This window comes from Neovison vison, chromosome 6 (assembly GCF_020171115.1).
Source record: "Neovison vison isolate M4711 chromosome 6, ASM_NN_V1, whole genome shotgun sequence".
Lineage (NCBI taxonomy): Eukaryota > Metazoa > Chordata > Mammalia > Carnivora > Mustelidae > Neogale > Neogale vison.
The window spans coordinates 122,195,404-122,213,877 of NC_058096.1; the positions used below are offsets into that span (position 1 = coordinate 122,195,404).

General features: G+C 37.3%; 1 protein-coding gene across 1 annotated transcript in view; it reads left to right on the forward strand.

The window, feature by feature from the left end:
- Positions 1-18,474, forward strand: part of KPNA1 (karyopherin subunit alpha 1) — a 69,090-nt gene that overhangs the window by 40,344 nt on the left and 10,272 nt on the right. Inside the window, exons 4-11 of the mRNA XM_044252220.1 lie at positions 1,154-1,253; positions 3,245-3,339; positions 10,107-10,238; positions 11,750-11,838; positions 12,155-12,254; positions 12,848-13,011; positions 14,007-14,085; positions 18,099-18,224. Coding sequence (XP_044108155.1) covers positions 1,154-1,253; positions 3,245-3,339; positions 10,107-10,238; positions 11,750-11,838; positions 12,155-12,254; positions 12,848-13,011; positions 14,007-14,085; positions 18,099-18,224 — 885 coding nt within the window. The remainder of the gene's footprint in view (positions 1-1,153; positions 1,254-3,244; positions 3,340-10,106; positions 10,239-11,749; positions 11,839-12,154; positions 12,255-12,847; positions 13,012-14,006; positions 14,086-18,098; positions 18,225-18,474) is intronic.

Consider the following 18,474-nt stretch of genomic DNA (forward strand, 5'->3'; position numbering starts at 1 on the left):
CAGAGATCACAAGTAGGCAGAGAGAGAGAGGAAGGGAAGCAGGCTTCCTGCTGAGCAGAGAGCCCAGTGCGGGGGCCCAATCCCAGGACCCTGGGATCATGACCCGAGCTGAAGGCAGAGGCTTTAACCCACTGAGCCACCTAGGCACCTTGGCATTTCATTTTTAAAAAGAAGCCATATACTTAATCTCATGGTTCATTAGATGTTTGTTATAGTTTGAATAACATGCAATTAAACAGAATTAACTAAATTATGAAGATTAATTCAGCTATTAAAACTTAAAAAATATAATTACAAAATTATTCCTTAAAAGTTAAAAAAACAAGGGACACTTTAAAGTATTTTGTAACAGTTCATCTTGTTGACTTGAACCCTTCATGAAACGATAAGAACTTTATTTCATTATGACAAGTCACCCTGAGAAGGTTAACTTTAAATATTGGAGAAGGGTTGTAGAAAATGGAAAAGTTCTAACAAAGCAAGAAAATAGTGGAAAACTGAAAAGTTTTAATAAAGAAAATGGAAATTTTAAATAAATTAGAGTCAGTAGAATTTGATAGTAGCTAGAATCTGTGATTTATACAAGACTGTTCTATATTCACTCAGTAAATACTTGTTGAACATCTGCTATATGCCAACCATCAGTGATAGAATGGGAAGATGGGCTGGGTCTTTGGCTTTCAAGAAGCTTAAATTATACTGGAGGAACCTGGGCCTTAAACACATAACTGAGAAAAAATATCTGATAGTGAAAAGGGCTGGGGCAGGATTAAAGTAGGGTGATATAAAGATGGAATGGCTACTGTAGATTTAGAGGTCTTAAGGAGCCAGCCGCCTCTTAGAACCTGAATGACAAGGACCAACCAAGCGAGTGATGAGCAAGGGAGGAAGAGTAATAAACACCTTGTCTTAATATTTACTACTAAGATTACTTTCTTATTGTCATGCGCTTCTTAATGATAGACAAAGTATTTGGCTTCATCACATTATTAATCATCTCAGACATTTTCTTCATGTAGAGATTATCCTGCCTTTGTGTAACTCCTCTAGATAAGTATGATTAACTTAATAATGTGGGCACAACTATACTGTCTTTGTTTTCCTTTGAATTAAAGTTAAAATTTTATAAATATGCTTTTGTTTGTGTTCCCAGGGTGGTGTTATTACTTCTGACATGATCGAAATGATATTTTCCAATAGTCCAGAGCAACAGCTTTCAGCAACACAGAAATTCAGAAAATTGCTTTCAAAAGGTGAGTTCTAAGTAAAGTACAGTTGGCCCCTGAGTGACAGGGCTGAAGATCTTTTTCATTAAATTCAGTACCATACTGTAAGTGTATTTTCTCTTCTCTATGATTTTCTTAATAACATTTTCTTTTCTCTAGCTTTATTGTAAGAATACAGTATGTAATACCTAGACATACAAAATATGTGTTAATTGCCTGTTTATGTTATTGGTGAGGGTTCCTGTCAACAGTAGGCTATTAGTAGCTAGGATTTGGAGAAGTAAAAAATTATACAAGAATTTTTGACTGTGCAGGGATTGGCACCCCAACCTTTGTATTGTTCAGAGGTCAACTGTGTATCTTTTCATTTAGTTTAAAAAATGCTACTTTCCCATAATCTATTTTTCATATCAGAGATAAATTGCTTTGGAATGTGTCTATCAACAAAACAAAGGACACATAAAGATATATATGTAATTATGAGCCATGGCTAACTTCTGAATTTCTTTATGGAATACCAGGACCAGAAATTACCTTGTGCAATTACCAGGGCCAGAAAGCAGCATTCTTTTTGTTTCTGAGCTATTTTAGAAAAGACCTTTAAAGTGATAAGAACAGGAGTCAGTATTTCACATTAATTCAGATAAAGAAACTTTTTTTTTTAAGAAAAACTTTTTTGTTGTTTTTTTAAAGATTTTATTTTTATTTTTTAATTTTATTTTTTTAATTTATTTGACAGACAGAGATCATAAGCAGGCAGAAAGACAGGCAGAGAGAGAGGAGGAAGCAGGCTCCCTGCCGAGCAGAGAGCCTGATGTGGGACCCGATCCTAGGACTCTGGGATCATGATCCAAGCCAAAGGCAGAGGCTTTAACCCACTGAGCCACCCAGGCACCCCAGATTTTATTATTTTTAAGTAATCTCTGTACCCAGCATGGGGCTTGAACTCATAATCCTGAGATCAAGGGTCACACGCTCTATCAACTGAGCCAGCCAGGTGCCCCAAGGAAAACTTTTAAAATATCAGTAATTGTTGGTTTTAATGTTGTCATTTTATCATGAAATTTAAGAATGGATTTATTGGTGGTCAGAGTAATTACCTTTTTTTTTTTTTTTTTTTTTTTGGTATAATTAGGGGTAGTCTAGAATATGATAACTTTGCCATTCTGGACAAGTAAAAAGAACTGTGGAACTCTGAACCACATTAAAATGTCGATAGTAAATATTGACATTAAATTAGCAGCACACACCCCTCTCCCTCAAGGAGTAAGGTATTGTTTTTTGGAGTCCTAAGTGATAATATATCCCTTGAGGGACTTGGAATAAGAGCCTCTATAATATATAGACATAACAAAATTGGTGTGACATAACAATTATATTTTTTGTGTGACAAGTTAATCATTTGAAGGCCATTATCATGTACAGCTTCCCCATTCCCCTTGTCTCTTTTCAGCATGCTGAGCCTACTGCCTTTCTCATACCATGGGGCTTTTTAGGACCTTCCATTGCTCTCTACTGCTTTTCTGCCTGGATTGTTTGCCAGCCATCCCTCTTAAAAATACGATAACTAAAATACAGTGCTTCAGATGTGTTCTTACTACTGTAAGGTGTGGGGAGAGGTTGCCTTCCTGGTCCTGAGGTTATACATTCCAGGAGTGCACTCTAAGATACCATCGCTTATTTTGTTAGTCATGGCACAGTAATGGTTCACTTTATTTGCACCCATCTAAGCTCCCTAGAACCTCTCTTCATGTACTGTTTTTAGGTTTTGTCTGTAAAGTCTTGTAAATTTTTTTAAATTGCTTTTTAAAAAATTCAGTTGCTCAATCCTGCTCTATCCCTGCCAACTTCAGGTTATTGTTCTTCCTATATGTGATTTCTATAATCTGGCATTTTAACTACTTCATCTTTATTACCATCATCAGATTTATTTGTTGTGTTATCTGAATGGTTGATAAAAACGTTGAACCAGATTATTTTTCTTCTTTCTTCTTTCCTTTCATCTTATGGGGAGACAGAACCTAATCCTCCTATTGATGAAGTCATCAGCACACCAGGAGTAGTGGCCAGGTTTGTGGAGTTCCTCAAACGAAAAGAGAACTGTACACTGCAGGTACGAACCATTTTCAATTCTTTCCTCCTATTTTAATTCCCTTTGCAAGCTTGTATATAAATTTGTATACAGATTTGTTGCTTATATTAATTTATACAAGGAATTCATTCTTGATATGGGGCTCTGATATGGTGTTCCTGACAACCACATTGCAAGCAGCTTTGGTAGCTTTGTTAACATCTAGGCCCTGATTTTACTCTCCAGATTTCTTGTCATTTTTAGTCACAAGAAAGATTATTTTATGGTGGTTATGGATAATACTTATTTAATAGGTAATTGTGTGTGGTAGATGAGTCCTTATAGGTAGAACCTAAGTGTGGGCTATATAACATTTGGTTTGGAAGAATTTTTAGATTGTATTTGTTGGCTTTGCAAGGCTTTGTAACATGGGCTAGGTTAGAGACTCACTAATCCCCAAACCTGGTCCTAATTCAGTCCTTCCCCTTCCCCGCAAGAGCTGACAAGCAGATAGCTTTGTCGTGAGTATTGGTGATCGGTGCTAGGTAAATTTAGTCTGTCAGTACTGTATTATATAGGGTTTCTAGGAGGAAATTCTGCAACTTCTGGGTTGTATAATTTTCATAGTAGAAAGAACCAGCTGTCGACTCATCCTAGTGGTTACCTAGAAATTTTAAAATACGGTTTGGTTTTGTTTTTCTCCTGAATGAAGTTGGATTTTTAGTAAACTGGTAATTTTTCAGGAGCTATGCTTCCTTGGAGTAACCAATTTATCAGTTTCTGCGTTACTCTTTAACCAGTACCTGTGATATCTAAATTCTCACTTACTGTAGGATCTAATCTGAAGTGCTCAGGCCCTTTGGAGAGAGACTACAACTATAAAAATGGGTTAGTGCAAGGTAGATCACAAATGAGGTTAGCTTTCCAACTAAATTTGCCAATAACAAGTTAATCTTAAAGATAACTTTTGACCTTCTTGTTCTTTTTTGCCTTACTCTCTAAGGCTGTAGGGAGTGGGGCCTTTTTGTAAATGGTAATAACCCCTCTTCCCAGGTTCTTTACTGTCCAGAGGATTGTAGATGATTCATAAGACCTGATGCTTTGTCTTGATATTTTCTCTGCTTTCCTCCCACCCCATCTTTTTCCTCCTTTTACTCTCTTTGTTGCGGTGATGAGTTCTTTCCAGAAGAAAAACAAGAAATCCAGAAAAGGTAGAGTACTTCAAAGTCCCATCAGTTTTTCTTCTCCAGCTTGATATTTACTAATCCCCAAGTTCATTTGAATTAAGATTCTGTTTTGCTAGCTGCCTCTTGGATTGTAATTCTGGTCCCCATCTAAGGCCAGGATCGTCGGACACCTGAAAAATAATCAGGTTCACCTAGAGAGCAAGGAAAGAGACTTTTATCAGGGGGAGAAAAAAAAAAAAAAAAAAAAAAAAAAGGAAATCCAGACAACCAACACTGCAGAGTACTGAGCCTGAGCCCTAAGCAACCTGCCAAGAGAACCAGAGGGACCAAATGAAGAGCCTTACTGCAGTTTATCATTTGAAAAGCTTTGTAGGAAGAGGGAGGTAGGGAAAATTACCATTTTGGTCATGTGAAAATATGTTTGTATCCTATCTCTGTCAATGAGAGTACTTGAGTGATACTGAATTTACTCCTGGATCTAGCAGTTTCTAGTAGGTGGTCACAGAGGTCCAGTTCCTTAATCTCTTAAAGAATGATGGTATAGCCTCGCTGGCCTAAAATGAAAAAGGTGAAATGGGCTTTTCCCCATCTCTGCATTTTCCAGTGCACCCCAAAGAGTGCAGTATGTTCTCTCAGACAGTGCCCTCTCCTGGCTACCACATGTAAATTCTACATCATTTTGATTCTGTAATCCTAGAACTTGGATCTTCTGAAGGTGAAAGCCTTTGGAAATCTCTAATTTGCTTCTATCTAAAGTCTCAGATTCCACCCTTGTGTAAACTAATAGGCTGAAAGATTGAGAAAAGATTCCTCTGGAAGTGAGCATCTTACGATTTTCAACTTAGTTCTCCAAAGACTGAGAAATACCCAGTCTGTTTATTATCTAAAGGTCATCATCTCCAGCTTTTCTTCTTGCGTACATTTTAAGTACAACATGGTATTCTTTCTCCAGTGTGATTAGTGGCTAATGTCAACCACTCCAGAAACAGAAAGAACAGATATATTGAGGGAGAACCAGGCGGCTTTGTGCCACATAATTAGACATGCTCTGGGAAGCTTGGAGGGTACTCCTTCCTCTATCTTTTTGGAGAGTACTAGGATGTAAGCTGTTCCTGATACTCTCCTACCTGCTTACTAAAAATATGAGTAGTGTGTTTTTGGAATGGGGCTTTTGCCAATTCTCTTCCAGAAAGAGTGTAGTAATGTATAGTCATAATAATAGCTTATGCTTATCCCATTGATAAATCCTGTGGACAAACTCAATCTCTTCTTTCCATAGATAAAAAACTGTGAATCCTAGTGAAGGCTCTCTTCACTTATGTTCTGGCTCTCTGTATGCCTGAATCAGTGAGATACCTCACAACAGGGAGATGATGCCTGTTTTGCTCATTTGCCTTCAAATGAGATGAACAGGGGTGGAATCTAGGATTTTGGCAGCAAATAATGCCATCTAGCTAAGAGCATTCTCAAGCTCAGTGACATGTAGGCCTCAGACAAATTCAATCTTTAATATGACATTGATCTGCCTTATGGTGTATTCCCTGGGCCTGCTTTGTTGTTGTTGTTGTTATTGTTGTTGTTGTTTTTGGAGTCTATTCCCTGCGTGTTTGTACTGTCCTTTGTAGTGCTGAGATGTTGCATTCTCACACCTTCTTATGGAAGCTTATTATGAAAATAGCTAGAAGTAAGTAAATTACATCCTAGTTCCATTCATTAGGTACTCCTCTTAAAATTGTAAATTTAGATTAAATTGGTGTAGTTTCCCCATTCTTGCCTTTCTTGTCCCATATAAAAGCTTAATGTGATAAACTGCAGTAAGCCTTCACCCCCCTGTGTCTTTTCCCATCCTCATTGATCCCTCTGCCTTTCTTGAAAGGTTGCTCAGATGACTCAGGCACTGTTCTCTGCAGAGTTTGATATCTGGGTTTATTTTTCTGATGTGAGCCTCTCTTTTCACTTGCTCTCCAGGTGAGCCTGGCATTTGCTAGGAGCCAGAGTGGACCCGGCAAAGTGGCCAGCAACAGAGTCCTGATCCAAATGGAGAAAGGGAACCAGGCGTACCTCAACCTGGAGTGGGAAACTTGATAGGAGGTCAGAAGTACTTCAGCTTTGGATTCTCATTTTCCTTATTTAAGGAACTGAGCACCAGAAGGTAGAGACTGAGAAAGGGAAGAGAGAAAATACCAAATCTTCAGTGTGACCTTCAGATTTCAACTGTAGCCTTCTTTAGCAAGTCTGGACAGTGAAAAATAATAGTGGAGTTACAATTTATAAGTAATCACAGCATGACAGGTTGTTTTCCTTGCATGGTACCATTCTTGGAACATTAAAAAACATAGTGGTTTAAAAACAAAAAAGAGGAAGTAAGGATCATAGTAATTTTGGCTGCCATTTATTTACTTCAGCTGATACCAGTTCTTAGGCTTCATTCATCATGTTACCGATTTTTTGAGTCTCATGGTTACTTAAATTACTTTTTCTGGCCATTTCTCTCATAACCTTATGCAGTCGTTTTTGCTGTCAATTCTGGATTTTCACATTTCCCAGCTCTCTTGCATGTTAAATTCAAATCTGGGACCCAAAACCAAAACATTAACAACAACACAATGATGGCAGTAGTCTGAAAGAGAGGTTAGTTTGAAGTACACCCTGTTTTTAAAAAACATCCATATTAAACAACATTTGAAAGTTGTTTCTTTTAGCACTTTATTAACAGAGGCATGTATGATCAGGGGGGATAGTTTTCTTACTCCCTTTCTCCTCTCTACGTATGTACATTTTACATAAATACACAGATGGGCATAGAAAATTGCACAAGTAGAGCTTGATGAGTTTTTACAGGGTAAACATCAAAGTAAACACTGTGTGTGTGTGTGTGCGCGCGCGCGCGCGTGCACGTGAAAGAATGCCTTGTTCATGCATGAATATGATTTTCAGTGGTTATAAGGTACTCATCTGTTTCTGTCCCTGATGCTTTCTGATTTCTGTTCTTACCAGGGGAGGCCTTGAATCTTGCTTTTGGAGATTATCATCACTATGTACTTCTTAGTAATAAACATGACTCTGGTACATTCTTCTTTTGCTGAGATAGCCTAATTTCCCTTTTTCTTCCATCCCTTTTCACTTATTCTCTATTTTCTTACTCATTTTCACTCTGTTTTGCTTTTCCATTTCATTCTCTTAAGTAGCTTCTGGAATTCCCTCTCACTTCCTGTGAGACTCCTGGTACTAAACCTCATAAGAATGAGAGCAGCTTCAACTCTGGCAGCAATGACTATTCTAATTTTATCTCATTGGTAATTTTTTAATAAGCCTTTATCCATGCAGGTTGTTGTTGTCATTTCATTTACATCAGAATCTCATCACAGTCTGTTTTCTCTTTGACAGAGACTGGTATGTATGCCCATCTCACTCATTCTTCATACACAGCTTTTCCTCACAGTTGTCATTTCTTTGCCTTGGTCTCTGCAGTATCTCGTGATTCTTTGTTCAACTTGGAGCCTGCCGTCTGGTAGGAAGGTTTGCTTTTGTATTCACATCATGTGTCTCTTAGTTTTAACTCTGCTAGTTAGTTTTCCTAGAAAGCAAAAGAAACTGCATTTTAGGTGAACTGTTTTCTTTTTAGCATCCCCTAAATAATCTGCATATCATTATTTGAAATTTCTTGTGTAGATAGCAAAACTCAAGGAATTGAAAGATTCTTGTCAATGTTACAGGTGTGTGTCTGAGACGAGACTGTGGCTGGGCTTCATAAGCATTCTCGATTGGGAGGCTGTAATCTAGTTCTCTCTGAATGGCTGCATAACATAAATAGATTATTGGCCCTTTTTCTGATAGTTTCCTCGTTCATAAACTACCCAAGCCAGACTTCTCTGGGATGTTGTGAGAAATATATGTGAGTAATGCTTTGAAAATACAAAGTACTGAACAAATGTAAGGTTTCAATTCAGACAGATTGAAAAGGCTTTGAGCATGGGTTTCAGGAGTGATTCAGTTATGAATCTGGTATGTAATGGAATTTTTATTTTATGATATCCAGTGTTTAGAAGTCTCTTGAACTTCTCTTTTAACAAACTTATCAAAAAGAAAATATTTTCCCTTTAACTGTGGTGCTCCTGGTCTGGACCTCCTTGCTACTGTAATATCATTGTCCAGTTAGGCTGCCTAACCTCTGTCCTCACTTGTGTTTATCACTTTCATAGGTTTCTTGGAACGTCCCCTTCTTTAGGCATCTTCTCTTGTGAATTTGCTGTCATTCACCTGCTTTGGATCATGATAACCAGATTGTCTTCCCATGTCTTCTGTTTTCCTTCCCCCAAATCCAATGACTGATGATTTAGTTTTCCATATGACAGCTGCCTTTCAGTTGACCCAAAAGCTTTTAGGAGAGTCACAGCTCTTTCAGTGACTTTTTATTGATCTCTCATTGAAGGGACATGCCACGGAATTTTTTTCTGTGTATGTGCTTTATTAAAGGATAAATAGAAAGAACAGAAGAAGGATACAAAACTAAAGTTTAGTAAGAATAAGAACTCTTTTAAGTAAATAGAATTTATGAGTTCATTCTTGGATTTCTCCATTTTAGGGTAGAGTCAAATTACTGCACAAATGGACAGATTAGTAAAATGCTGTACTTTTTGTTGGCCATGATTTCTTTCATACTTTCTGTTTACCAGTTTATCGGGCTTAAAGAATGCTCTTTTTAAAAACCTTACCTCCAGTATGGAGAGGGTGGTTGGGTGGTGGACATTGGGGAGGGTATGTGCTATGGTGAGTGCTGTGAAGTGTGTAAACCTGGCAATTCACAGACCTGTACCCCTGGGGCAAATAATACATTATATGTTAATAAATATAATTAAAAAAAAATCTTACCTCTGTACTTTAGTTGGAGCCCTCTCATTTGTCAGAAGCTCTTATGCTCTAATGTTGCCATTTCTATTAATTGAATGCCAGTTAGCTCCTTTTGGCTCAGTTATCATTTAAAATATCTTTGGCCTTTTTCACTGTCCTTATGTCTTACACACTTTCCATTAATATCCTCTCCACTTTTCTCTGTGTCCATCTTATAGAAATTATTTACTTTTTTTATTAGATAATATACATGGTTTAAGGCCAAAATGATACAGAAGGATTTCTTTCCCATTCACCCTTACCTTTCCATGTAGTTAACAAGTATTTGCAGTTTCTTATGACTCGTGCCAGAGATATTCTGTACCATAAGTAAATTAATGCATATATTCCTTCTTAACCCTTTCAGAAAATACAGTATGATGCTATCTTAATATGCACTATTAGGCTTTTTTTTTTTGTTTCCTGTTTTTCATTTGTTTCTTGGGAGATCATTTATGGCAGCATAAGAAGCAGTCCCTCATTCTTTTTTTATAGTATTATGTCAGCTCTACTTTGGTCTGAAATTTTAGACCAAATTTATTTTGGATATTCTAGATCAAGGTTTTTGTACTGGGAATTCTCCATTTAAAATTGATACAGAATCCATCTGATAGATTGTGTGTAAATAATGATTTCAGATTCTTTTCTTCACGTACAGAAAACCTTATTGTTATAGCTAAAAATGAGCTATTAAATGCTCATAATATAATAAAATTATTTTTATCTTTATAGTTTGAATCAGCTTGGGTATTGACAAATATTGCTTCAGGAAATTCTCTTCAGACGCGGATTGTGATTCAGGCAGGAGCTGTGCCTATCTTCATAGAGTTGCTCAGCTCAGAGTTTGAAGATGTCCAGGAGCAGGTAAAAAAATGAAGCAGAGAAGCAGATGAAAGAATACAGTTTTTTCCTTTGGTCTTACATTCAGGGCCTGTTTCACCACCTGGCCTTGATAATCCATGATTCATCACAGGGAGCGTTCTAGAAATCTAAACCAAAATGGAAAATTTCATAGTGAATGTAGGCAGAATCTCTTCTGTTTTTTTTTTTTGTTTTTTTTTTTTTTTAAGATTTTATTTATTTATTTGACAGAGAGATCACAAGTAGACAGAGAGGCAGGGGGAGAGAGAAGAGGAAGCAGGCTCCCTGCTGAGCAGAGAGCCCAATGCGGGGCTCAATTTCAGGACCCTGAGATCATGACGTGAGCCGAAGGCAGCGGCTTAACTCACTGAGCCACCTAGGCACCCGGCAGAATCTCTTCTGGAAACAAAACCATTTTCCCCTTCTGACCCTGAATTTTAAAAAAATTCCTATATACTTTTTATTTTTATTTTATTATTATCATTATTTTTAAAGATTTTATTTTTTAAGTACTCTGTATACCCAGTGTGGGGGCTTGAACTCATGAGATCAGTTCTTGCATGCTCCACCCACTGAGCCAGCCAGCCACCCTGAGCCCTATATACTTTTTTATTTTTTTAAAGATTTATTTATTTTAGAGTGAGAGAGCACATGAGCAAGGGCAGGGGTTGGAGGAAAGGCGGGGTGGTGGGGGGAGAGAAAGAGAATCCCAGGCAGACTCCCTGCTGAATGTGGAGCCTGATGAAAGGTTGGATCCCAAGACCCTGAGATCAGGACCTGAGCTGAAATCAAGAGTCAGATGCTTAACTGACTGAGTCACCCAGGCACCCCAGCCTTATATACTTTTTAGATCATGTAAGCAGTTACTGAGCTTATAGTAACTGTAGGGATCTGTAGTGTTGATGGAAGGAGCAGGTCTTTGCCACATTTGCGTAGAAAAGGACCTAGAAAACATTTATTTTTTATTATTGCAAACTTTGTCAAATTCATAAATCTAAATCATTGCTAAATGAGTATGATTTTCTTCTGCAGCTTGAGGTATAATTTACAGAAAACTGCGTATATTTAAAAAGTACAATTTGATAAGTTTTGACATATGTATATACCCATAAAACCATCATCACATTCAAGATTTATATCCATTACCCCCAGAAGTTTGACAGCTTTCTGCATTTTGATTGCTTTTAAAATCTCTGTTCACTGTTTTCTTTTGTAAGCAAGCTTAAAATACATTTTTAACCAGCTGAGTATATAAGAACTGGTTCCTCCCTTTAATAAGTTCATGCCATGACTGTTCAAATATACACTTTATAGTATGATTGATCTTCTTCCCTCAATCCCACAACTATTTCCTTTGATTCCCTGATAATGAACTTTGAGAAGTATTAATAGTGCTTATGTATATGTTGATTAATTACTATATAATTTTGTAAAAAGTTATTGTGGTTGTTTTGACATCTTTTCTGAGAGAATTATACTACACAACCTATCATTAATGAATAATTCTTTCTCAGGCAGTCTGGGCTCTTGGCAACATTGCTGGAGATAGTACCATGTGCAGGGACTACGTCTTAGACTGCAATATTCTTCCCCCTCTTCTGCAGTAAGTTTATTTCAATTATTATTACTGTTTTTTGAGTAGTAAAAATATGGAAGTTTCTCAGAAAGTAGTGCATCTTTAGAAATAATTTTTGATTTTCTGTTGTTATTTTTTATTACAGATACTTTCTTACTAACCTGTTCAGATCATTCTTCAGGCATTCTGTCTTACTCCAGTGCCAAAATTCGGGATTAGTGCTGTTAGAATTAATTCAGCTTTATTGTTCTGGAGAAAAGCTATTTAAAGACATGTGTTGATCAGTAGCTCTAATATTTATCTTATGCTTTATCTTATGTTTACCATTGTATCATGCTTACAGGTTATTTTCAAAGCAAAACCGCCTGACCATGACCCGGAATGCAGTATGGGCTTTGTCTAATCTCTGTAGAGGGAAAAGTCCACCTCCAGAATTTGCAAAGGTAAGGATTATGCTTGTGGGAAATGAGCAGAAAAAGTACGATTAAAAGAATGTAGCAGTGAATTTTAATGTGAACAGAAAGAGATGATAATTTTTCATAAAATCTAAAGTGTTAGAATTTTATCTGTTTCTGGAGAAATAGGGCATTTTTGGGGGGGGGATGTTAATTTGGGATAAATTTTCACTGACCTTAAAAAGCTCTAAATTAATCTTAAAACCTAGCATTTTTTATTTATAGCAAAGTATCTAAAACAAATTTTTTTTTAGCTCTACCACTTGTGAAAGTTTCTTTACCTCTTTGGTCCAGAAAGAGTGTGTTTCAACAAGGAACCTCACTCTGAAAATTGGTATATACTTCAGTCTTTGAAATTATTTTCGTTAGCCTCTGACCACCTTATCAAAGTAAATTGCAAGGCACTGACAGCATTCCCAAAGATGGAAATGCAACTTGGCCATTTGCTACTCCATTTCTAGAAGTATTAATCACCCCAGAAGTTACCATCTGTGTGCCTGATTGCCTTTTGGAGTTTCTCTCCTCACTTCTAGCTTTTGTTCTGCTAAATTTTCATATTATCATATCATCTTCCCTTACAGGTTTCTCCCTGTCTGAATGTGCTTTCCTGGCTGTTATTTGTCAGTGACACTGATGTACTGGCTGATGCCTGCTGGGCCCTCTCATATCTATCGGATGGACCTAATGATAAAACCCAAGCTGTCATTGATGCTGGAGTATGTAGGAGACTTGTGGAGCTGTTGATGTAAGATATCTTAAAGTGTGTCTATTCTTTTGTCCTTGTATTAGTTTATTAGTTTTCTAGATACTGATAAATATTAATACGTTATACTGATTTACTGTGCTTTGGGCTGCTCTCTTTTGTTACTTATATTGATATCAAGTCTGTTTGTTTTGAGGCTTATATAAAGAACAGCTCTTTCTTTTGCTGCGAACAGTCTTTCAGCAGGAACATTTGGAAAACTCTCATCTGTGTAATTAAGCTAATGTTTAATGACCTGAGCCCAGCCTCAGGATAGATGGCAAAAGGCATATTGCCACTTAAAAGAGTCAATCCTGAGGCACCTGGGTGGCTCAGTCAGTTAAATGTCCGACTCTTGATCTGGGCGTAGGTCACGATCTCAGGGTGGTGAGATGAGCCCTGCGTCGAGCTGTGCACTGGGCATGGAGGCTGCTGAAGATTTTCTCTCCCTCACCCTCTGCTGCCCTTCCCCGTTTAAATAAGTAAAGAGGAAGTGAAAACTGTATTAATGAGAGGGAAATCTTATAATCCAGGTGATTGAATACCTGGGAAAGATTATTAAGAAAGATTTGTATTTTTTTTTGTTTTTTGTTTTTTAAAGATTTATTTTATTTATTTATTTGACAGAGAGATCAGAAGTTGGCAAGAGGCAGGCAGAGAGAGAGGAGGAAGCAGGCTTCCCACAGAGCAGAGAGCCCGATGTGGGGCTTGATCCCAGGACTCTGGGATCATGACCCGAGCTGAAGGCAGTGGCTTAATCCACTGAGCCACCCAGGCGCCCCAGAAAGATTTGTAGTTTTTATCCAAAAATAATAAAGGCAGAGAGAGCTTTCCCAGGGAATACCAAACCCATCCTCACAGGGTTCCCTTGAGAACCACCACAGACAGGTACCTTTGTGCTCTCAAGTTACGTCGCATTATTTGGTTTGGATTTCAGCCCTAAGGAAAAGAGACTAAGGATAGAACTGTTGGATTAATATTTCTTTTTATGGTTGCAGGCATAATGATTATAAGGTGGTTTCTCCTGCTTTGCGGGCTGTGGGAAACATTGTCACAGGCGATGATATTCAGACGCAGGTATGAGTAAGTGGTAACTTTTTTTTTCTTTCAGAAACAGTACATTGAACCCCATGGTTATGTTCCTATTAAGAGTATTTAACTCCATATTATTAGGGAGAATTGACACTGTTTCATTAATGTTTGATAAAGTGTTGCCTTGGCTACTTTCAGTACCCTCACTGGCTCTGTTTTGACCTATTGCTATTACAGCAGTTTTGGGTTCCCCTTTGGTTATTCAGTTTATATGAGTAACATCTTTTCTCTGTCATCTGCATTTCGTCTTTAATATCTTCCTTTTCTTTGCACATGGTAAATCTCCAATGTGTTGAGGAGTCTTCCTTGTTCTTAATGTCACCCCTTCCCACTCCATTCAGCTTTTGTATCAAGATAAATTCACAGTGGATTTTTCTAGGTATTTTTCTTTATCCCTCATATGCATTGGCCTTGTCTTTAACATTCTTTTCCTAGGCTTTCATGGTGTTTTAAGTGTTTTGGGTCTCCTGCTTCACTGACCATTTCTCCGTAGCAAGCTCCTTTTCCTGTTCTTTCTTGTTTGTGGGCTTATCCCCTGAAGGGGATAATTATTCATTGATCTTACTTATAACTTCAGCCATCACCCTGGTGCAGCTTGATTGAGAACTCAGACTCGGGTTTTTGCCTTAGCGCTTAGCCAGTCCTGACTCGCAGGAAGGCAAATTTAATGCCTACACTTTTCTAATCCCTAAAATTTTGATTTGTACTTGAAGGTATCTTCCAGTTCTAATACTTACTTTAAATTTATGCTGTCCGGAAGGGAACTCATTATTTTCCCTGGTATATCTGGACCTCTGCTTATTTATGTTACCTCCCTCAGTGAATGAGGACACCAACAGTTGACCATGTCCAAAACCTGTACATTAGCTCTCTCATAGTCATTAAGTGCCATCCTTCCTCATCCTTTGCAATGTTTAGTTCAGACATTTCTTGTTCCATTCTTATATCACCAGAAGGATGCTTGCAAAATGCAAACTTCATCAGGTCATTCTCTTACCTAAAATCTTTTTATGGTCCTCTGTTGTCCTTTGAGGGTGTTTGAGATCCCTTAAAATGTGGCGCACCTGTTTAATGGAATGCTGTGCAACAGAATGAGGAAGCTCTTAAGCACTGATACAGAGATATCTCCAGGTTACATCATTTAAAAAGAAAAACAGGCAGAAAGTACATAGAATCTGTTACTATTTATATAAAAGGAGGCAGGGAGGAGAGGAGAAAAAACTCACATATATGCTTGATTATAATTGCATAAAATTTCTCTGGAAGGAAACACAGGAAATTGGTAACATTGGTTATATGTGGAGACCTGGGTTACTGGGGTACAGGAATGGAAAGAAAGCTTTTGCCTCTGTAGTCCTTTATTTGCTACTCATAGAAAGTTTGTCTTTCCCTCCCCATACCATGCTCTGTGCTTTTGCCATGTTTATTCCTTGAATTCACTATGACTATATTCAGCCCTAACGTGTTTTTTTTTTTTTTTTAAAGACTCTATTTATTTATTTGACAGAGAGAGATCACAAGTAGGCAGAGAAGCAGGCAGAGAGAGAGGAAGGGAAGCAGGCTCCCTGCTGAGCAGAGAGCCCAATGCGGGGCTCGATCCCAGGACCCTGAAATCATGACCCGAGCCAAAAGCTGAGGCTTTAACCCACTGAGCCACCCAGGTGCCCCTTAGCCCTAAGTTTTAACACACTTGCTTCCCTCTGCACCAAACAGGCTTGCATCCCGATCCCCGCTCTTAACCACTCCTGCAAATGAATCCACACTCTGCCACTAATGTCCTCTCTCATTCTTTAGGTCTTCCCATTAATATTATTTTCTCTGAGAGGCCTTGTTTGCTACCAGACTCTGAAGTTAGGTGTGCCTTCTTTTTGTTTCATCCATCATAACACATGCCACACTGTATCCTAACTACCTAATTATTAGATTGTGAGCTTCTAGAGGGGGAGTGGTGTCAGTCTTGGTCATTTTTGTCCTTCTTTAGTCTTAATAGTTCCTGGCACAATGTAGGACTAAAAAATTACTGAATGAAGGAAGTTCTGTATCTATACATCTAGTTCTGATGTCCCTCAAGTACTGCTTCTGGGTCTCCAATAGCCTGTTAGATATTTCTGCTTGCATGTCTCACATTTGTATCTCTCACAATTTATCTTCTTCCCCCCAGAAGTCTGGTTCCAAGTCTTTTTTTTTTTTTTTCTTTTTCCATTTCAGTTAATGAGGTTACTATTCAACTGCCCTCCCCCCCGAAACTTTGCAGTCATATCTGGCGTCTCCATCTCTCGTTGATTCTTAGTGTCTCAGTATCTCCATCTAATTACCTTAGTTTGGTCTGTGTTTTCTCATACACAAGGGTCACTGCTGTACCTACCTGATTTATCTTCCTAGTCTCCCCAGCATTTACCCCTCTCATTTGACTCTTCCTAGTAATAGTTTAATCTTTCCTACAACAACCTTGTTCACATTACCTTCTGAAAACAGTGAACTTCTTTAATGATTATGGGATAAAGAATCTTGAAAGACTAAAGAATTTGACTTCAGGATTTTAGTCTCTTTCTTGTAGCCTACTGTTAATTTTGGGGTTAATGAACTCTTCCTTAATAAAGCCTTACTGCTCTATTCTTTCCTTATTTTGGTACTTTGTGGTAGCTTGTCTCAGCGCTTTTTCATTGCCAGCCTTTCTTATCTGCTGTGTCCTCCCTCTTCTTTGCTTATGAAATTCTATCTGCGTTTCAAGGCACTTCCCCCAACCCCATAAAGTCTTTTTTCCTGACCACTCTGAGAGTATTGTTTTTAACTGGTGACAGGTTTATTATTATTTTTTTGGCATGTGTATTTTCTAAATCACATCTTTGGCATTTAAAAAATTGCTTTGTAGTATCTTTTATACTGTTAAAATTGTGTTTCTTTAACCACATGTTTTATTTTTTGAGCTGTATTAGATAGGCAGAAATGGCTTCATTTTAATTTGCATTTCTTTCATTACTTGTGAGGGAGGTAATCTATTAAAATTGTTTCTTTTAACAATTTACATATTAAAGACAGCAATCCTTTTATCTGTTGAAATTGTTTTTTACGTAGTATGCATTTTAATTTTTATATATTTTTGACATGCAAATATTTGATGAAGTTTTATTTTCCCCTGTAATTTCTTCCATTGTTTTTATGCTTGTAAAGTCCTTCATTATCCCCAAACCAGTTATTTACTGATATTTTCTTTGTTTTTTGGTGTGTTTGTATGTGTACTCTTTAAATTAGTTGTGGGTTTATTTTGGTAATCGGTTAAGAATTGGACTTTCTAAAAAAATACTTTTTAAAAATAAAAAAAGTTTTTCAACTAGTTAACTTCTGTAGGAACTTTATTATATATTTAATTCCTTATAAAGACCTGTATTAGTTTCTAGACTAGATGTCTGTTCTTTTGCTATTACTCAGTGATTGATTCTTGAGCCTACCACATACTCTTTCAGTCATTGTAACTTATGAGTTTAGTTTTGTAGACTAGATCTCCTTCATGTGTCTTTGTCTTACTCTCCCTCCCCTTTGTAAGCTGTTTGAAAGCTGGAGACATATCCTGCCTTTCTGTCCTCTGAAGCACTTCGTGTACTTCAGTAAGTGGGTATTTGTCGATTGACAACCAGGTAGAGTGTTACCAGAAGACTTAAAAATCTGAGACCACTTCTGAATTTCTGGCCACTTGATCTATTTGCCCACCCAAAAGACTTTTTCATTCCTATTAGGATAGGAAGGTGAAGGACTAATACATTATTATGCCTTATGAGGTAGCAGTTATACGATTGTAATGTGTATAACAAAACTGCTTTGATAATCTTAGAAACTAATACTTACTGGCACTGAATACTTTTTCACATGTATAAAGTTATTTTTACTAAAATTTCAAGGGGAGACATTATTTCTTTGCTTATATTGTTCCTAAAATAAATGAGTTAAAGATTTACCTTTGTTTGGTCAATAGAGAGTAAGTTTGAAACTTTTCTGTTTAGGTAATTTTGAATTGCTCAGCTCTGCAGAGTTTATTGCATTTGCTGAGTAGCCCAAAGGAATCTATCAAAAAGGAAGCATGTTGGACAATATCTAATATCACAGCTGGAAATAGAGCACAGATTCAGGTAATCTCATAGCATCTGTCTTTTTTCTTCTATTTTTATTTTTAGGTTTTAGTTTTTTATCAGTTAGCCTTAATTTTTTTTTTCGTTACTACCTTGGAGACCATGAACTTCCAACACTGTTGTCTTGTTTAGTTTACCTTTTTTTTTTTAAATTTTAACCTACCTTACAAAAGTTCAGACTTTTGAAACTTTGGTTTTTTTTCCCTTTGCCTTCAATATTTGATGATATGCTGAGACCCAACAGATAGTG